The following is a 22,024-nucleotide window of genomic DNA, read 5'->3' as shown; positions in this document are numbered from 1 at the left end:
GTGCGCTATCTAATTGCATTTTTTCCTTTTTATTTATCCCTAATTTTATCCATTTCCTCTTCAATTTATCACTTTGGACCATCCTTCATTTTAGCTATGATTCCACATGTCCTTCCTTCAATTGAGATGAATGGTATGTGGAGTCCTCCTTGATTTCTGTCACCATTGCTGGTTCATGGCTGGTTATCTTGCTATCTCATTACGTTACGGTTGGCAGCTCCGAGTATCAGTGGATCTCTAGCTCTGAAATAACAAGCATCATAATCACAACATATTCCTAACTATTTAAACCAGCTGTAGGTCTGTTACCCTTTACCATTATTGTAATCAGTAAACATGATAAATATAAGAACTGATTTTTACTGACTGTATATACCCTTCTGTATTTCAGACTTCTTCTGCCTTTTGTTTTGTCCAGAAGTGTATATTTGGAATCTCCGTACTCCAATATAAATTTAAATGATATAATTATTACAATCTGTTTTCTAAATAAAACATCCCCACCGAGCAAGTTTCTCTGTGGAGCTCTGCACTTTATCCATTTCAACAGCTATACCATACAGTGTATGAGCCGGGTGTGATGTAAGCCAGGTTTCCCTTTTGGAGTGCATGCACTTATATTGGTATCTGTATGATTGAATAGTTGTGTTTTAGCCAATAGTTAGTGGGGGTAAAAAGAGGACAGCCAATGATCTGTCTGAGAACAGACCGACTGTCATTGCGAAACGGGCACACTCCAAATGGATCCCAACTCAGTTTACATTACGCCCAGAATGTCAGCTTCACTATCTTGCTGCTGCGAGGATATAAAGGGCTCCATGGAGGAGCACTGAAATGAAAATAATTAGAAAACCAAGGGGCGATTTTGGTGTGTGCACATTAATCACTTGAGCAGTGGGCGGGACAGCTACCCAGAGGAGTCAGCGTGGGACCTAATCGATTTTCGTGGTGGGCCCACACTATAACGCAGTTGTCGAGCTGCCAGTACAAAATGCGCTACCCAATAAGCAGCTCATTGATTTGGAGGTGGAAAATTGGGCAGAGCAGCCGTTCTTACAGGGCCTGCAGCAGCAGCGTAAAGGGGAGGTGTATTTATCAGGATCGAAACGAAGCAGCAGGCAATATGTGTACAGAATCTACGACAGCAATTGCACAACATTTCAGATGTGTTAAGTGCAAAACCCACAAGGGACTATCAGAAAAATATCTCATAAAGCTCCATCCAGCTTTTTCTGACAGCTGAGGATCCCTTCAATTATCACGACCTGCTGACTTGTACTGCCAATGGTTGGTGAGTAGAAGCAAGAACTAGCAGTAGTCAGCAGGCAGAGACAAAATGGTGTTAATGTCTTAATTGCATCACTTGACACCTGTTTGCAGACATTTATGAGGCTCCCACCTGTTTCCGATGGAAGCCCCAGCTACCAAGATGTAGATCCACCTGAAAACCGGATGGACACCAACACAGGGGTGAGTCGGTGTGATTACCCACCGCTTGATTTTGGTTCCACTGCTGCCATATTTTTAAGCACAAATGAGGCAGTAGCTACACAAAAATCACACCCCTGTGTTTTTTTTTAAAAGGAGAAAGTACTTGGGATTCATCCAGCGGTAAATACTTATCATACCATTCCAAGTACTTAACGCACAAGGTACATTGCCCTTTAACCTATGTGGTTCCAGAATTTGCTTTATTTTTGATAAAATAGCAAGTCTCTGTTTACAGAAGAGTTGAAATATTATCAGATTAAATTCTATATAACCAACTCATTCAATATACCTCAAAGCAGATACATTTATTAAATACTCTTCAATTTAGTGAGCTATTGCTGCTGAGTTTTCCAGTGCTTGTTTGCAGCATCACGTTCTGTGTATAAATTAAACTTCAACGGTTGAATTCCTTGTATGCCAGAACTTCCCAGCACTTCCTTTCTTGGCTGTTTTCCATCAAAGTTTTCTGTATACTAAAACATCCTCACTTCATCTAAATGTGTCTATGGACAGCATTTAAACTGAAACTCATTTTTAATGCCACCAGTATAGGTTGGTTCTTTGTTTATATTGAGCCTCTGGTATGACACTTAACAATAAATGATTGACTCTGTCTTGAAGTTCTAACATGAGCCTCGAAATACCTATTTAGACTATAGAGAAGGGAGGGGCGGGGGTGGGTAGCAGACAGCCATCGGGGACCTATCGAAATGGTCCCCAGCAAGATAAGTCAAAAAGGAGAGGAGGTTAGGAATGATTGTGTTTGGGGGATGGGGTGAAGCTGGAGCAGAGAAGGCCCAAGGTACTGTCTTGGGGCCAGGAGGAGCACACCTGCTCCTCCTGGCCCACAAGGAGCCTTTTTTAAAAACACATTTTAAAAAACACTTACCTGGGCCTCCTCTGGCCACGACACTGCCTGCCACCTACTTTCGCTGGTAACCTGCGATTGTGCGGCCCTTAGTCGTCCCGCACTTAAAATGGCGTGCACATCCAAATGATGTAATCTCATCCCAATTTTGCCACTTAAATTATGCTCCCACCTCTCATGTGCAGGTGGCCCTCCCATGCCTGGTCTGAGGTAAGTTAAGATAGTACAGGGCCTGTAACCTGTACCCATCGGACGGACAGGGGGTTGGGGTTTAAAAACGATCTTTTATTGTCTGTGAACTGTTTAGATAATTGTGAGTTATCATTTAGCTTAACTGTACTTTGGTAGTACCTTGCTTGGTTTCTTGAGGTTTGATGCTGTTCAAAATAGTAACTGATATTCACTGATTTTCTCCAAATTTACCTGTTTTTTTGGGGCTTTTTCCCCCCTAATTTTCTCCCAGTTTTTGATGCGAAAAATAAAAACTGAAAAAAACCTGGACAAATCCAGCTTTTTAAATTTTAAAGGTCCTTATTTATAATAAAAGATTGATGTTAAACATAAAGAAATGCATCAACAGAAGCAGGCCTGTAGAAACATACTATAAACAAAAATTTATATGCACTTTGGGAGTATTTTGTTCACATTCTCACACTCACATATACCCTTTTAATACATTGAGATCATCTCTTTATAACCCAGATCTATAGATCAAATGTCACAAGTAATCATTTCTAATTTATCTTTCTTACCACTTCTGGTCCTCAGGCTTCACAGTTAACACAGTGCGGATATTATAAACTCCAATATTAAAGTTTAAATGTAGAACATGGGGACATGAATTAAACATTATTATCCTGTGGTTGAAATAAAAGCCTATACCTTCCAATTTTCTCCTGGTTGTGAAAATGGGTCTGTTTTTATTAATAACTCACTGTTTTAATCTTCAGTGCAATTGATGGTAAATGTATGCCTCAATTTAAAAGCCTTCTGAGCGACAAAGTTTTTCTTAGTCCTTATTCTATCAGTGATTTTTGAGTCATCTTACCTAGTTCTATATTCCAGATTTAATATAAAGAACATATTAGTGTCCTGTCCAATATTTCCTTTTGTTTTAAATATTTAGAGCTTGTTTTCCCACAATCTTTCCTTAACAGAATAATCCAAAATTGCCTTAGCCAGCAATTCAGGAATTACTTTGTCACCTTATTCTATACCGTTTCTCTGACTGTTGTATATAATTTTTCAAGTTGCTTCTCTAGATGGCTTACAGAGAGGTCTTATTTCATCTCTGAATACATTGGATTAAATTTTTGTCCTATCTTGTACATTGTTTGTGACAGTATAAAACTGGAGTGTGTTAGATTGGTGAATGTGCAGAGCTGATGATGGTCTGTGAGCATACAGAGCTGGTGCCTGTTGGTGTGTGTGTGTCTGTGTGTCTGTGTGCGCGCGCGCAGAGCTGGTGTGTGTGTGTGCGTCTGTGTGTGCGCGCAGAGCTGGTGTGTGTGTGTGTGTGTGCGCGCGCGCAGAGCTGGTGTGTGTGTGTGCGCGCGCGCGCAGAGCTGGTGTGTGTGTGTGTGTGTGCGCAGAGCTGGTGTGTGTGTGTGTGTGTGTGTGTGTGCGCGCGCAGAGCTGGTGTGTGTGTGTGTGTGTGTGTGTGCGCGCGCAGAGCTGGTGTGTGTGTGTGTGTGTGTGTGTGTGTGCGCGCGCAGAGCTGGTGTGTGTGTGTGTGCGCGCGCAGAGCTGGTGTGTGTGTGTGTGCGCGCGCGCAGAGCTGGTGCTTGTTGGGGTGTGTGTGTGTGTGCGCAGAGCTGGTGCTTGTTGGGGTGTGTGTGTGTGTGCGCAGAGCTGGTGCCTTTTGGGGGGTGGTTGTGTGTGTGTGTGTGTGTGCCCGCGCGCGCAGAGCTGGTGTGTGTGTGTGTGTGTGTGTGTGTGTGTGCGTGTGCAGAGCTGGTGCCTGTTGGGGGGTGTGTGTGTGCGCAGAGCTGGTGCCTGTTGTGGGGGGTGTGTGTGTGCGCAGAGCTGGTGCCTGTTGTGGGGGGGGGGTGTGTGCGCAGAGCTGGTGCCTGTTGGGTGTGTGTGTGTGCAGAGCTGGTGCCTGTTGGGGGGGTGTGCGTGTGTGCAGAGCTGGTGCCTGTTGGGGTGTGTGTGTGTGCGCAGAGCTGGTGCCTGTTGGGGGGTGGTTGTGTGTGTGTGTGTGCACGCGCGCAGAGCTGGTGTGTGTGTGCAGAGCTGGTGCCTGTTGGGGGGGTGTGTGTGTGCGCAGAGCTGGTGCCTGTTGGGGGGGGGTGTGTGTGTGCGCAGAGCTGGTGCCTGTTGGGGGTGTGTGTGTGTGTGTGTGTGTGTGTGTGCAGAGCTGGTGCCTGTTGGGGGTGTGTGTGTGTGTGTGTGTGTGTGTGTGCAGAGCTGGTGCCTGTTGGGGGTGTGTGTGTGTGTGCAGAGCTGGTGCCTGTTGGGGTGTGTGTGTGTGTGCGCAGAGCTGGTGCCTGTTGGGGGGTGTGTGTGTGCGCAGAGCTGGTGCCTGTTGGCGGTGTGTGTGTGTGCAGAGCTGGTGCCTGTTGGGGGCGTGTGTGTGTGCCCAGAGCTGGTGCCTGTTGGGATGTGTGTGTGTGCAGAGCTGGTGCCTGTTTGTGTGTGTGTGTGTGTGTGTGTTTGTGTGCGCAGAGCTGGTGCCTGTTGGGGGTGTGTGTGTGTGCGCAGAGCTGGTGCCTGTTGGGGGGGTGTGTGTGCGCAGAGCTGGTGCCTGGGGGCGGGGGTGTGTGTGCAGAGCTGGTGCCTGTTGGGGGGTGTGTGTGCGCGCAGAGCTGGTGCCTGTTGGGGGGTGTGTGTGTGTGCGCAGAGCTGGTGCCTGTTGGGGGGTGTGTGTGCGCGCAGAGCTGGTGCCTGTTGGGGGGTGTGTGTGTGTGCGCAGAGCTGGTGCCTGTTGGGGGGTGTGTGTGCGCGCAGAGCTGGTGCCTGTTGGGGGGTGTGTGTGCGCGCAGAGCTGGTGCCTGTTGGGGGGTGTGTGTGTGTGCGCAGAGCTGGTGCCTGTTGGGGCATAGGTGGGTGTGTGTGTGCAGAGCTGGTGCCTGTTGGGGGGGTGCGTGTGTGTGCAGAGCTGGTGCCTGTTGGGGGGGTGCGTGTGTGTGCAGAGCTGGTGCCTGTTGGGGGGGGGTGGGTGTGTACAGAGCTGGTGCCTGTTGGGGGGGGTGGGTGTGTACAGAGCTGGTGCCTGTTGGGGGGGGTGGGTGTGTGTGTATACAGAGGTGGTGCTTGTTAGGGGGGCGGGTGTGTGTGCGCAGAGCTAGTGCCTGTTGGGGTGCATGGCCCTACGTTTATCTACAGCAAGAAGATAATTTTCCAAGTCTGTACTGCTGGGAGGGGGCCTTAGTTGTCCATATCAAGGAATTGTGGTTGTGCTCCCCACAATTGGATCGGATTTTGCTGTGAGCGCCAAACGAATGGCTGTTCATCAGACTTGCACTTTCCCATAGACTTTCTGTGAGCTTTTGCACGGCAAGTTCCTGAAAATTAGAAATCTAAAAAGCACGGTGCCCTCTACAGGGCATCTGGGACCTGTGTGAACAGCGCAAGCAACTGTGTATCTCCTTAACCAATCAGATTGAAGCATCGTTAATAACAGCGCAGAGTCAGAATCAGGAAGTGTAAGTTAAAATAGTGAATTCAATGTCAAATCAGGTATAGAAAACAAAATAAAGAGAGGGTAAGAAAGATTGGTTTAAAAGACTGAGATAAAAGAGACTGAAAGAAAAAGTATAAAAAATGTATTTACATATTTTTTTAATGCCCAACAATAATTAAAATCTGAAGGAATGAGACTCCACACTTGTAAAATTGTCAGTGCAGGAGAGGTAGTTTGGCAGTAATTAAGACTTACCATGCCATTAAAATGGTACTGAGACTTGAAATGACTTGACTTAACATTTTCTGATGAGTTTAGTCTGTATCTACGATGTCAGTACAGGAACTTCACGCCATTCAATACATTGGAACGGCGAGTCAGCCAGCAAGATGCCGTTTTCATGCAGCTTTTGGAGGAGCATCGCGTCTCGGACAGCAACTTCCAGATTTCTACGTTTAACTGCCCATGTGAGGTCACCGGAAGCTATTGTCCAATTTGCACATGAATAACGGTGAGCGCTGTTAGCCTCACCATTATTTTTACAGCAAAATCTGGGCCATTAAATTTAATGGATAGAAAATCATGGGCAGCATGCCTGCAATTTCCTGATATGTGTGGCCTGTAGGTGAGGCTCCTCATCAATAGCACAAACAGAAAGTCTGCCCTTGTCATTTTTGGAATCATCTGTCCAGTTGCTAAGTCTCTGTAAATCCACTTTGCATAATCTCCACCATTCCGATACATTTCGGCTTCCCACAAAAATTTTGTATTGTCAGCAAATTTTGGAATGTGCTTTTTATTCACTTCTGCAGCTTGTAGATAAAGAAAGGCAGAGAGGCGAGGACTAATCACGAGAACTCCACTAAACACTGCTTCAAAAGATGTCATTCACCAATTTACAACCACGTACTTCCTCCAATTTAAGTTTTTCTAGGCAACTTTAAATTTCATGAACCAAAAAAGTTATTTGTGCTTTGTTTTAAAAGTCCAAATAAATAATACTGATTGTATTGGCTTTATCTGTCAATGCTGTGACATTCTTAGAAAGATCTAATACATTTCTGAGTTATGACCTTTCTTTACTAAAGTCACATGGCCCTTTACTTATCAAATTTAATCCACCTGAAAGCTCAGTAATTCATCCCCTATAATCACTGTTAAAACATTCCCTACTGCTGATATTCACCTCCATCATTCTTTAGACTTTTCTATTATCCAGGCCTCTCGTATCCTTCAGATTTCTGCCAAGCCTCCTATTTCATATTTTCTTCAGTGTTTTGCTGTAAAGGCCTTGCTGTACAAAATGTTTCAGTTGTAATTCAGTGTTAGGATAAAACACTTAGATCCAGAAGAGATAGCAATTGCTGTTCAGTGACTGCTGGCTAGAGGCAAACCTGCCCAGATGGTTGTCCAAGCAGATCTCTTCCAGCTGAAGCCTTCATGTAGGGCTGTCACTTTTTGCCAAGTTCAAAACTGGACAGAGGGTAGGGCTGGATGTGGCGCTTAGAAAGATACTTTAAAAAATGTATTAAGCCAAATTATTTCAATTCTTGTGAGGCTTCAGCATTCATCTGGTATAAAGGGTACAATTATTTCAACATTTTCTCTCTCTCTCTCTCACACTCACTCACTCAGAGTTCCTCAGCTTCGACCTTTTTTCCAGCTCTTTGTTTAGGTTCTACAGATTTAGATGCAGTGTCTCTGAGTCCTTAGTTTATGTATTCATTTTTGCACACTGATTTTAAATTAATTTTTTGCCCACTTTTTGTCCTAATGTCAATACACATTTGAAGGCATTCCCTTGTTTGTAGTTATAGTGTAAAGTATTTATTTGAACACTCGCATATACTTCGATTTTTTATAGCTAAGACCAGCCCGTGGTTGGTGGCACTGAACTTCATTTCAAGGCCATGGTGATTTTTGCATCCACTGGGATAGTTTGAATTGGCCCGGTTTGAACTTTTACTGTGAACCTTTCAACACCAGGCAAAAAAAACTGCCAAAAATGGAGAAAAACCTAGGAAACTGGACTTTTACATTTATATAAAAAAAAAATTGATGGGAGGCAACTCTCACTCAATGAGAACACACTGTGACTTCAAAAATAAATAGCAATTTTATGATTACTTTTTCCCCCTTCCACCCCCTTCTTCCCTAGGGGGAAGTGGGAAAAAGTAACAAACTGTATTGTGGTCACTATCCCCAGTATGATCACCCAATGTCACTCCACCCACTTGCCCATCTTCATTTCCCAGGACTAAATCTAGAATTGCATCCCCTCTTGTTGGGCTGGTCACGTACTGGCTAAAAAAGTTCTCCTGGACACCGATGTCTGGGGCACTGCTTCAGATTCAAAGTAGTTTTCCCCCCTCTAGCGTTTAATATGGTAGCTCTTCAATCAATCTTAGGGCTGAGTGAAACGTTTTAAATTTTTTTTTTATTTTGGTGAATGGCCAAAGCCCACTGTGTTGCACACTACCAAAGTTGAAAAGACTAAGAGAGAAGTAAAGCCAAATCTAGAAATGGTAGTTCAGAGATGGCCACCTTAGGTTTTAAAATTCTGTAGACTATTGGTAGAGGGGAAGCCTTAGGATGAGATAGCCAGCACTCTACTATCATTTGAATGATTTTTTTCAACTCTGTTTTGCACAGATTCCAGATACATCACAGCCAGTGTGAAGTCAAAGTGGTGAAAACTACTTCCTGAATGTGGCCTTATACCACGAATTCAGGGAACTTACACACACAGATCGCACTGATGCAAACCGGTCTAAAACGCGCACACACGAGTTCCCCATGCGTTCTATCCGCCGCTTTATATCCAATAAATATTGAACAATGCTCTTTCTGAAAAGCTCACTTCTAATAAGACCTAAATTGAGCTTTGTGTGCCTATAGTAGCCTTCTATAATGCAATTCACCCAGCACCCAGACTTAGTGATTTCTTTGCTTCTCAAGTCATTTCTTTTGTGATTCATATGGCGTTTCTCAGACTTACCTGCTCTTGATCTCTCATTCCCAATATCATAATATAATTTATACTTTAGGGTAGGGACTTCAACTACCCTAACATCAACTGGGATTCAAACTGTGTGAGGGGCACAGAGGGCACAAAATTCTTGATCGGTGTCCAGGAGAACTTTTTTAGCCAGTATGTGACCAGCCCAACAAGAGGGGATGCAATTCTAGATTTAGTCGTGTATCCAGTGAACTTGGCTGTTTCTTGATATCACATGGAGTGAATCGAATTGGCTGAAGACTGGCTTCTGTGATGGTGGGAATTTCGGGAGGAGGCCGAGATGGATCATCCACTCGGCACTTCTGGCTGAAGATGGTTGCAAACGCTTCAGCCTTGTCTTTTGCACTCACGTGCTGGACTCCGCCATCATTGAGGATGTGGATGTTTGCAGAGTCTCCTCCTCCGTTAGTTGTTTAATTGTCCACCACCATTCACGACTGGATGTGGCAGGACTGCAGAGCTTTGATCTGATCCGTTGGTTGTGGAATCGCTTAGCTCTGTCTATAGCATGTTGCTTCAGCTGTTTAGCATGCATGAAGTCCTGAGTTGTAGCTTCACCAGGTTGGCACCTCATTTTTAGGTACACCTGGTGCTGCTCCTGGCATTCTCTTCTACACTCCTCATTGAACCAGGTTGATCCCCTGGCTTGTTGATAATGGTAGAGTGAGGAATATGCCAGGCCATGAGGTTACAGATTGTGCTGGAATACAATTCTGCTGCTGCTGATGGCCCTCAGCGCCTTATGGATGCCCAGTTTTGAGCTGCTAGATCGGTTCTGAATCTATCCCATTTAGCACGGTGGTAGTGCCACACAACACGTTGGATGGTGTCCTCAGTGCGAAAACGGGACTTCGTCTCCACGAGGACTGTGCGGTGGTCACTCCTACCAATACTGTCATGGACAGATGCATTTGCGACAGGTAGATTGCTGAGGACAAGGTCGAGTAAGTTTTCCCTCATGTTGGTTCGCTCACCACCTGCCACAGGCCCAGTCTGGCAGCTCTGTCCTTCAGGACTCTGCCAGCTCGGTCAGTAGTGGTGCTACCGAGCCACTCTTGGTGATGGACATTGAAGTCACCCAACCAGAGTACATTCTGAAGAAGGTATACGGAATGCTCTCCGTTATGAACCAAGGTATAGCATACAAAAGCAGGAATGTAATGATGGAACTGTATAAAACACTGGTAAGGCCACAGATGGAGTATTGTGCACAGTTCTGGTCACCACATTACAGGAAGGACGTAATTGCTCTGGAGAGAGTGCAGAGAAGATTTACAAGAATGTTGCCAGGGCTTGAAAATTGCAGCTACGAGGAGAGATTGGATAGGCTGAGGTTGTTTTCCTTGGAGCAGAGGAGGCTAAGGACTGACTTGATTGAGATGTACAAAATTTTGAGGGCCCAGATAAAGTAGACATGAAGTACCTGTTTCCCCTAGCGGAGAGTTCAAGAACTAAAAGACATAAATTTAACTGATTGGCGGAAGGATTAGAGGGGACATGAGGGAAAACCTTTTTTACCCAGAGGGTGGTGGGTGTATGGAATTCACTGCCCGAATTGGTGGTGGAGGCATGGACCCTCAACTCTTTTAAAAAGTACCTGGACCTGCACCTCAAGTGCTGTGAGCTGCAGGGCAACGGACTGGGTGCTAGAAGGTGGGATTAGAATGGGCACCTGGTTGTTCTTCGAGCCGGCGCGGACACGATGGACCGAATGGTCCCCTTCTGTGCTGTATCTTTTCTATGGTTCTAATTTCATATTAATGCTGATTTACTGATTTCCCACACTTTCTCAACTGTTGTCTCATGATTTCTCACCTGCATTGATTCACTGATTGCTTTCGTTCTTACTGTTTGCAGTTGCATTCTGATTGTTTTAAATCCATAGAACATAATTAATTAAAAATTGCAGGATGAAAATGATCAACATGAAACTGGCAACTAGTTAGGACAAAATCAATCAGAGTAACTGTTAGCTAAAAAAAAAATTACTGAAGAAAAAACAATTATTGACACGAGCAAAATCAGCATGATCAGTGAGTAACTGTTAAACAAGACACTGGAGTGGAAATGGGAGGGGAGGACTTTGCTTGGACTGATTTCAGTTTTGGGTGTATCAGGGATGACATCTGTGGGGTATTCCAGAGATCTACATCCAATCTGGTCCTACAGGGAGGTGTGCAATCTGGAAAAAGTCAGTTCCAGTTGAGCATTATGAGGTATCATGAGTGGCTTCCAAAAACACTAACTAGTGTCAGCTAATATCAGTAAAGTGTCTTCCTCCTATGTCGGCTCAAAGTGGTGGGATTTAATCAGCGGGAAAATTAATAATTAAAAATGATTAAAGATTTTTTGAACTATGTTTTAGTCCCACATAGTATAGAATTTTTATATGGTGAGTGCTCACCTTCTTGTTTAAAGCAAAAATGTTATAAACATATTTATTGCCGGAAAGGTTTTGATAAAATGTTATGGATGGATGGATGGAATGAGTGTTCGGCATTTATTGTTTCCCATAGTCTTGTCAGGAAGCTTTTTATCTCTTAATGAGTATATTGATATATTATATTTTATAATATGGCCAATCACAGCCCGAAGGGTCTAAGTATTTTCCTTATGATGGATTAGCACTTTCCAAAATTAGAAAGTTAGACTCAAAACAGTTTCTAAACAAAATGTGAATGTTAAATGCTAAATTTGAAAGAAATGCTGGTATTTACAGCATTTGTACATCACAGGCATCTATCAGTATAAACAGGATCCAAATGTTCCCTTTTGGGTCAGAATTCTGGTGGAACAAATAAAGGGGGAAGAATTGCTCTGGTTGTGATGTGTAGCAAAAAGTGTTTCGGATTATGCTATACATAGTGATCAGGCAAATCTTCCTTCAGTGTTGGATTTGAACAATTATATATATGTTTCTTTGTCAGTGAACAGTGGTTGCTTTTCTCACTTCAGCCATTTGTGTTGGCTTTTTTTTTTTCAGGTGCTGCATTTGGTCGCCTTGTTGGAGAAAGCATGGCAGCTTGGTTTCCTGATGGCATCCATGCAGATGGTAGTATTTATCGTATTGTGCCAGGTGGATATGCTGTTGTAGGTGAGGCTTTTTGTTGTCTTCCATCACTATTTTTGGCTACCATAGAAGAATGAATGAGCACAGTTTATGCCAAATGAATCTGGGCTTTCCTGCCAGGTGCTTAATTCACCGATTTTCCCTGCAGGTGCTGCAGCATTGTCAGGTGCTGTGACTCACACGATTTCCACCTCAGTGATTGTTTTCGAGCTCACGGGCCAGATCTCCCACATCCTGCCAGTTATGATAGCAGTCATCCTAGCCAATGCTGTTTCCCAAAGTCTGCAGCCCTCTGTCTATGACAGCATCATTCGCATCAAGAAACTTCCGTACCTTCCTGAGCTTGGTTGGGGACACCTTGAGTGAGTAGTCTTACTAATTACTACTGTTTAAAGCTTCAATGAGTTAATATTTTAATTCCAGAATTTAAAGAAGTAATTTGGCAGGCTATCGGTAAATTAGTAGTAAGCACTCTATATCCTGATCATGGCATTTTCTAATGTTGCCCAAGGAGGAACAAGACTGGAATTCTGAGGCTGAAGGGTGGAAGAAATGCATTTTGCAGAACTTTGAAGGGAATACCAGCTTCATACCCATGGTTAAAACCATTGACAGCCATGCCAGCACTAAATTTCAAAGCTTAGTTAATTTTTAATTTTAGGTCAGAACCTAAACCATTTCCATAATGGAATCATTAAAAACATATTTGTACAAAACCTGTAATGAGGCCTGGTGTCGAGTGGCCCTGGCAGAACACAAACTGAGCATTGGAGAGCAGGTTTTTGCTGACAAGCTGTTTTTAATCTTTGAGCTCCAATCATATTGACTCTGTCTGTACCTCTTTCTTGTCTACATCAACCCTCTCTACTCTACAGCATGTATTCCCTCTTTTAACAATATTACCACTCTGCCCCCTTTCTTATCTCTTCTATCTCCCCGTAATATTTTAATCCCAATATGTTTATTTTCCGTTCTAGTCCAGTTTGCAGGCAGATTTCTGTTAATGCCAATAAGTTTAGATCTTCCTGTAAAATAATGCCTTCCACTTCTCCCAGTTTAATTTTCATACTCTGTATTTAACCTTTTTTTCCTTTTTTTTAAACACTACTCCTTTTCCCATTACTGCTTTTGTCGATGATATCCCCTACCTTTTACTCCAGTCTTTTTCCCCATTTATAACTCATCTCTGATGTTGATAATTTATTTAATTTGTCTGTGATGCCCCTGTTAGACGAATAGCCTGACATGCACTGCTTGAACTCAACCTTGAAGAATGGCAAGGAGAAGGTACTGAAGGGCTGCCAGCACCATGGAGCCATTCCCCAGTATGAGTCACCATCTTCATTGAGGCGATGCATTATTTTATCAATATAGAATCTTGCCAGCCAGCATCAAGGGTGTTAACTGAGGAGTTATTGAATCTTGTGGTGTATACGCACAGCTGAAGTTTCAGGATAAATGAAGCACTTTACGTTGATGGCTGCATTTCTACTGATATCAATTCTGTTCTCTCACAATATTAAGACAATAGCTTTTTTGAACCAGTTCCCCGATGATGCCATCAGTGCCTAAAAACCAAAGTGTGAAAAAAATGAATAACGAAAATAACACACAAAAAGCTGTTAATTATAATAATTCCTTTTAAAGGGGATACAGACGGGAAGGAAGACGATGGGAAGTATTTTTTTTGGGTGATTTTGTTCTCGCTACCGCCCTACTCCTGCTGGAAAGTAGAGTAATACAGAGACCAAAATCATCTCCTGAAGTCCAGCAAACATCTTTATCCTAGCAGCTCTTCATAAGAAACATTAAAAGCATACATTCTTTCAAATCTCTCGGAACCTACAGTCTCAGGGTAGATTGCACTGTTTTATTCACTACTTGTCTTAAAATAATAAAAGTTGGCAGCCTGTGTCTGCCACAGTATGTTCAGTTCTCAACCCCTCAGTGATCTATCACATATCACATTTGCTGCCACTTAGAATTGGTGCCTTACTGAGTGAACATCAGTGTCACTGAATAGAAACAGTGGGTGATGCAGTGACAATGTACAGATTTGTGTGTTACAAGAAACACAAATCAATTCACAGGAGTGTCCTTGGGGTCTTGTATGCTTTCTGATTAGTCTTTCTTGGTCATGGCATCTCTGTAGAAGACCGAATTGCACTCCACATCCTAGATTGTAGTAAATATAACTTCCAAGTGGAAGGGAAGAGACTACAGCCTAGATTTTCCAAATGGGTCTACTCAATTGGAAAAATGGGTGGAAATTCATTATGCCAGACCTCTGCTCACTTTGCTTCACACAAAATTTCCTATGGGCTGGTATAATTACACACCTTAAACAGCAGGAACTTTAATTAAATAATAATTTGAACCCAGGATGTCCTGCATGCCATTTCCCAATATTCTGACATGCAGGATATTCATTTCTAAATCATGCCCATGTGAAAAGGGCGTCCAGGGTGGTTAGGTTTTGGTAAATATATCAAAAGTCATAGGAAGGATGCAATAATATTTGGTAAGTGGATTTTCCTTGTTAGGAAGAAGAGGAGCAACAGAGGAAGGTGTTCTGTGGCCACCCATTGGTACTGGACCACTTGCATCTAAAAGTAGAGGTGAACATACCTTGCTTTGCCAGATGATTAGTTCATGCTGTAGTCAATTTGACTCTTTTTCAATTGGTCGAGGGTGACACTGTAATGGTTAATAGCCATATGACTTTATTTAGCACACGCAGGAATCAATACCTTACAGTATTTATGTAAAGAATCTTACAACACCAGGTTATAGTCCAACAATTTTATTTGAAAATCACAAGCTTTCGGAGGCTTTCTCCTTCGTCAGGTGAATGTGGGAATCCTTGAACGTTTCGCATTTATATTCAGAGAACAATACCTGGTGATTACAGATAATCGTTCCAACTGCCCGTTGTCAAGGCAATCAAAGTGTTCAGACAGAGAGGTGTTACCTACAGGACCACCGAATATACAAACGGCCAGAACACAAAACAGAGAGAGAGAGGGAGAAACATCCGAAAGGAAGAGAAAGACAGAAAATGACCCATTGTATTAAAAACAGATAACTTTTATTCGCTGGTGGGGTTACGTGTAGCGTGACATGAACCCAAGATCCTGGTTGAGGCCGTCCTCATGGGTGCGGAACTTGGCTATCATTTTCTGCTTGACGATTTTACGTTGTCGTGTGTCTCTAAGGCCGCCTTGGAGAACGCTGACCCGAAGATCGGTGGCTGAATGTCCTTGACTGCTGAAGTGTTCCCCGACTGGGAGGGAACCCTCCTGTCTGGCGATTGTTGCGCGGTGTCCGTTCATCCGTTGTCGCAGCCAGACAGGAGGGTTCCCTCCCAGTCGGGGAACACTTCAGCAGTCAAGGACATTCAGCCACCGATCTTCGGGTAAGCGTTCTCCAAGGCGGCCTTCGAGACACACGACAACGCAAAATTGTCGAGCAGAAATTGATAGCCAAGTTCCGCACCCATGAGGACGGCCTCAACCAGGATCTTGGGTTCATGTCACGCTACACGTAACCCCACCAGCGAATAAAAGTTATCTGTTTTTAATACAACGGGTCATTTTCTGTCTTTCTCTTCCTTTCGGATGTTACTCCCTCTCTCTCTCTGTTTTGTGTTCTGGCCGTTTGTATATTCGGCGGTCCTGTAGGTAACACCTCTCTGTCTGAACACTTTGATTGCCTTGACAACGGGCAGTTGGAAAGATTATCTGTAATCACCAGGTATTGTTCTCTGAATATAAATGCGAAACGTTCATGGATTCCCACATTCACCTGACGAAGGAGAAAGCCTCCGAAAGCTTGTGATTTTCAAATAAAATTGTTGGACTATAACCTGGTGTTGTAAGATTCTTTACATTTGTCAACCCCAGTCCATTACCGGCATCTCCACATCATAGTTACAGTATTTAAGCAGTAGTTTATAAAGCACAAATGACAATTATATTACCCTGTTGTCCTTTGGGTAGAAGCTGCGACCTCGTTCCCCGTTCCTTCATGCACGTACTCTCGTTCTCATTTACCTGCCTGGTACTTTCTTTTCTGTCCTCTACACTTAACAAAGGCTCAGACTCCCCAGTTATACCCCAAAAAATGGAACAGCGGCAAAATCCATCCAATCAGGTATTTTCCAAAATACTCCCCTTAACTTACCCATCATATAGACAATGCGTATTTGTCCAGTAGAGACGGTGCCTTGTAGCCCCCCCCCCCCCCCCCCTTATCACTCCTTATCCTTAGCACAATGTTCCTCAGACCTGCAGTTGACAAATCACCCTATAGGCCTCGAAGGTAACAGGAGATGGCTAGCTTCAGCATTCCACTATGTCTGAAGGAGTGGGGGGTACCATTATGTTCCTCCCTTAGTTTGTAATAACACGATTCTCATGGCTGTTAGTGCCTGGAGCTAATTTAAAAGCAGTCCATTTTACGGTACAGTAGTTTCAGCTAAAGCCTTGACTAATTAACTCATTCGGGCCGGGTACCCCTTCATACCTTAACCTATATTTCCTTACATTGCAGAGATTCCTATTCCCAAAGGAAGCTGGGACAGCAGACCTGATGGCACCACTAAGATGTGAATGCCAAAATAATAGTAATGCTGGATGCTTCCCAATCACAGTATGTTATACTTTCAGTGGTAATGCACGAAAGAAAACATGCCAGGGCAATCAAAAGCTAGCAAGATGCCAGCAATCAAATCTGCTGGCACTGGCAGACCAACCTCACAATGACTGTGGGGAACTGTCTTTTCAGGGTTTAACTTATCACAAAGCTAGATGTAGAACAATGCGGTCTGCTGTAAGGACATCTTCAGCTAACATGCAGCATAGGGGTGGTATATCTAGTGACCATGATGTGGAGATGCCGGTGATGGACTGGGGTTGACAAATGTAAAGAATCTTACAACACCAGGTTATAGTCTAACAATTTTATTTGAAAATCACAAGCTTTCGGAGATTATCTCCTTTGTCAGGTGAGCGTGGGACTCCTTGAACGTTTCCCATTTATAGTCAGAGAACAATACCTGGTGATTACAGATAATCTTTCCAACTGCCCGTTGTCAAGGCAATCAAAGTGTTCAGACAGAGAGGTGTTACCTACAGGACCACCGAATATACAAACGGCCAGAACACAAGACAGAGAGAGGGAGAAACATCCGAAAGGAAGAGAAAGACAGAGAATGACCCATTGTATTAAAAACAGATAACCTTCATTCGCTGGTGGGGTTACGTGTAGCGTGACATGAACCCAAGATCCCGGTTGAGGCCGTCCTCATGGGTGCGGAACTTGGCTATCAATTGGCAGAAATTGATAGCCAAGTTCCGCACCCATGAGGACGGCCTCAACCGGGATCTTGGGTTCATGTCACGCTACACGTAACCCCACCAGCGAATAAAGTTTATCTGTTTTTAATACAACGGGTCATTCTCTGTCTTTCTCTTCCTTTCGGATGTTTCTCCCTCTCTCTCTCTGTCTTGTGTTCTGGCCGTTTGTATATTCGGTGGTCCTGTCGGTAACACCTCTCTGTCTGAACACTTTGATTGCCTTGACAACGGGCAGTTGGAAAGATTATCTGTAATCACCAGGTATTGTTCTCTGACTATAAATGCGAAACGTTCAAGGAGTCCCACGCTCACCTGACGAAGGAGATAATCTCCGAAAGCTTGTGATTTTCAAATAAAATTGTTGGACTATAACCTGGTGTTGTAAGATTCTTTACATATATCTAGTGACAATCATGGTCTAATCACCCACCATCCACCCCTCTGTCCTTACAAACTACCACCCCATCTCCAAACTAAAGTTAGGCTGATTTTTTAAAAATAATTTTGGCAGTGTAAAACTTGTACATTTTACAAATCTGTCAAAATATGCAGTGATAATTTAGCCAAAGTCCTGAAAGTTCACAAAAACTAGATGTGATTGTTGGAGGTGTTTCTTGACAGTTCACAGGAGTACTGTGTTAAATTGCTCTTTGTTAATATGCAAATCGTACATCGAATGACCTGCTGTCACAAGCTTTCTCATTCTGCTGAGATACACAAAAGATGAACAATATGCAGAATGGCGATGGAAGTTTAAAAGCTTTCTGCTACATGGAAGTTAAACACAGCTTTCAGAAAAGAGAAGAGGAAATGAGGACAAATATGCCATTAAATTGCCCTTTCATAGAAAACCTGCAGTCCTTTCAAAATGATATCCCTTCAGGACATGTTAGGCAATATAAAGCTACATCATTGATAAATTTACTACTCTGCCTCATGGATTTAATAATATTTAATATTAAATATTAAAATTCAATCAAAATAATCATCTCTAAGATATATTGAATCTCTTAAGGCAGCATCTTTAGTTTATACATATATATTAAAGAAAGGTTAAAATGTTCAATTTTAAAGGTTTTTTAAGATTCTGTAGATCCAGACCAGGAAACCCCAGGTTTAGTCCACTGTCTGAATTACCTCTATGGCACTGCCCTAGCCTGGGGTTCAGTGCCCACCCGTTCCAACAAAGCTAGCACATCTCCTGCAATGGCTTCTCCTCCCACCACCCCGCCCCTTCCACACAGTCACCTTCGGTATGACCCAAGGCCCTATCCTTGACACCCTTCTTTTCCTCATCTACATGCTATTCATTCGCATGTGATCAGCTTTTACATGTATGCTGATAACTTTTCATTTACTTCTGACACCACCATTCTCTTTCCCCCCCCCCTCAACTCGGTTTCCCCTCTCTGTTTCCCCCCCCTCAGTTTCCCCTCTCTTCCCCCCCTTCAGTTTCCCCTCTCTTCCCCCCCTTCAGTTTCCCCTCTCTTCCCCCCCTTCAGTTTCCCCTCTCTCCCCCCCCCTCATTTTCCCCTCTCTTCCCCCCCTCAGTTTCCCCTCTCTTCCCCCCCTTCAGTTTCCCCTCTCTTCCCCCCCTTCAGTTTCCCCTCTCTTCCCCCCCTTCAGTTTCCCCTCTCTCCCCCCCCTCATTTTCCCCTCTCTTCCCCCCCTCAGTTTCCCCTCTCTTCCCCCCCTCAATTTCCCCTCTCTTCCCCCCCTCAATTTCCCCTCTCTTCCCCCCTCAGTTTCCCCTCTCTTTCCCCCCCTCAGTTTCCCCTCTCTTTCCCCCCCTCAGTTTCCCCTCTCTTTCCCCCCCTCAGTTTCCCCTCTCTTTCCCCCCCTCAGTTTCCCCTCTCTACCCCCCTCAATTTCCCCTCTCTACCCCCCTCAGTTTCCCCGCTCTACCCCCCTCAGTTTCCCCGCTCTACCCCCCTCAGTTTCCCCGCTCTACCCCCCTCAGTTTCCCCGCTCTACCCCCCTCAGTTTCCCCGCTCTACCCCCCTCAGTTTCCCCGCTCTACCCCCCTCAGTTTCCCCGCTCTACCCCCCTCAGTTTCCCCTCTCTTCCCCCCCTCAATTTCCCCTCTCTTCCCCCCCTCAATTTCCCCTCTCTTCCCCCCCTCAATTTCCCCTCTCTTCCCCCCTCAGTTTCCCCTCTCTTTCCCCCCTCAGTTTCCCCTCCCTTTCCCCCCCTCAGTTTCCCCTCTCTACCCCCCTCAATTTCCCCTCTCTACCCCCCTCAGTTTCCCCGCTCTACCCCCCTCAGTTTCCCCGCTCTACCCCCCTCAGTTTCCCCGCTCTACCTCCCTCAGTTTCCCCGCTCTACCCCCCTCAGTTTCCCCGCTCTACCCCCCTCAGTTTCCCCGCTCTACCCCCCTCAGTTTCCCCGCTCTACCCCCCTCAGTTTCCCCGCTCTACCCCCCTCAGTTTCCCCGCTCTACCCCCCTCAGTTTCCCCGCTCTACCCCCCTCAGTTTCCCCGCTCTACCCCCCTCAGTTTCCCCGCTCTACCCCCCTCAGTTTCCCCGCTCTACCCCCCTCAGTTTCCCCGCTCTACCCCCCTCAGTTTCCCCGCTCTACCCCCCTCAGTTTCCCCGCTCTACCCCCCTCAGTTTCCCCGCTCTACCCCCCTCAGTTTCCCCGCTCTACCCCCCTCAGTTTCCCCGCTCTACCCCCCTCAGTTTCCCCGCTCTACCCCCCTCAGTTTCCCCGCTCTACCCCCCTCAGTTTCCCCGCTCTACCCCCCTCAGTTTCCCCGCTCTACCCCCCTCAGTTTCCCCGCTCTACCCCCCTCAGTTTCCCCGCTCTACCCCCCTCAGTTTCCCCGCTCTACCCCCCTCAGTTTCCCCTCGCTACCCCCCTCAGTTTCCCCTCGCTACCCCCCTCAGATTCCCATCTCTACCCCTCCCCCTCAGTTTCCCCTCTCTCTCTGCCCCCCTTCAGTTTCCTCTCTCTCTTTCCCCCACCCCCCCTCCCCATCTCGGTTTCCCCTCATCCCCTGCTCACGGGCCTCCTGGTTCTTGGAACTCGTCAAACAACAGCTGCTGGCACGAAAACACGAGCAAAAATACTCAACCATAGGGGACCCAACCTTTATACAGTAAATGCAATAACATATGTGGACGTCACATGATCAGAATGTCACTTGACTAAACCTCCAGGGATGCCTCCAACCAGAGTTGGCAACCCCCTGTCCCCTCCAAAGCCCCTTCTGAATTACACTTCTGTGGCACAGAACGAGAGCAGTCAACTATTACTCCCACTTGAGGTTGAGTGCTGTGCATTGCTCCATCTAGAGGGCCTGCAGTGAATTGGCCAAGCTCATTGAGTGAGATTAGGCAAGTTTGAAGTTCAGTTTAGATCCAGCCAAACAAATTGAAAACCCCAGCAGATTGGAACAGATGCCTGTATAGCGGAGCAAAATATAGGATTGGAAAGAGGAAGATAGTGTCACCATTGCTAATCTAAACTCTCTGGAAATACTTACAAATCCTGTTTTTTCAAAATTTCACCTGATTTAAAAATGCAAATATGGTCAATTAGGAAATAAGACTGACTTTGTAAGTCAAAGCACAAATATGCCTTACCCATTATATGAAATAGTTTGAAAATAAAAATTAATAGGGTTGCAAGAAACATTTTCCTTTCACTATTCAGGTAAAATATAATTCATTTCAATATAACATATTTAAAAAGTGTAACATTGACTTTTAGACCTGAAGTTTCTGTATATTTTATACCAGAGCAAACAGGCTAAATTAATGGATGATTTTTGAGTCTCATTTGGCAGTGTAAACAACACAATTCAACCTACCTGACTTACTGTGGTGACTGGGCAAATGACTTCTACGTTACTCCCCCATCACCATAAACTGTGGTGTAGTGAAACTGAACATGGGAACCTCTCCCTATACTGCAAGAGAAGTGGTTTGGGATGACTTAGTAGTTCCTTGTTTTTTTACTTTAACTGCCCAACTTAAAAATGCAAACATAATTTTGTTTTGTTTTAAAAACTGCACAGACATTCCTATCAAGCTGCGCACTCAAGGGGACAGATTGTCTAGCAGTTCTTGTACTAGATGCACGTACAAGAGGGCTTGAGGTGGCAGGGAGGCACTCAGTTTTTGCTATCTCTTTCTTGCTGGTAAAATTGCCCTGAATTATAAGTAGGGCTGTTCTATCACTCAGAGGACAAAATTACTTTCAGAAGAAGCTGTGTATTATATTGAAGCATTAGGTTTGGGCCACTTTAAAATGCAACTTCACACTGACTGAAATTATACAGCAGCCAGTGCAAAGTTGAAGCAGTGGGAGATGGCCTTTTAGAGTGGGCTTATACCACTTGGCTTTATTGCCCTCGAGTGCCTGATCGAGAACAAGTGATATTGCTGCTTTTTGCATTCATGTGTATCCAAAACCAGATTGTGTTGACACGAAAGTGCAACATGTCGTTACCCTTAGAAATGAAAGGCCCAATTTTGCAAACCTGGTAAAATTGTGCTGTGCACTTCAGTGGCACAGATGCACCTGTGTCTGTAGTGCAGGGAGTGTGCCAGTCCAATTTTTCTGACAGAAGTCCCTCCCCCTAACTTGAAT

At 44.6% G+C, this 22,024-nt stretch overlaps 1 protein-coding gene across 1 annotated transcript in view; it reads left to right on the top strand.

Moving 5' to 3' along the window:
* Nucleotides 1-22,024, top strand: part of LOC137331445 (chloride channel protein 2-like) — a 412,704-nt gene that overhangs the window by 305,917 nt on the left and 84,763 nt on the right. Inside the window, exons 14-15 of the mRNA XM_067995242.1 lie at nucleotides 11,987-12,097; nucleotides 12,222-12,435. Of these exons, the coding sequence (XP_067851343.1) occupies nucleotides 11,987-12,097; nucleotides 12,222-12,435 (325 nt within the window). The remainder of the gene's footprint in view (nucleotides 1-11,986; nucleotides 12,098-12,221; nucleotides 12,436-22,024) is intronic.

The sequence above is a fragment of the Heptranchias perlo genome, chromosome 13, assembly GCF_035084215.1.
Source record: "Heptranchias perlo isolate sHepPer1 chromosome 13, sHepPer1.hap1, whole genome shotgun sequence".
Classification (NCBI taxonomy): domain Eukaryota; kingdom Metazoa; phylum Chordata; class Chondrichthyes; order Hexanchiformes; family Hexanchidae; genus Heptranchias; species Heptranchias perlo.
The sequence above is the reverse complement of the archived record's forward strand: the minus strand, read 5'-3'. Positions and strand labels throughout refer to the sequence as shown.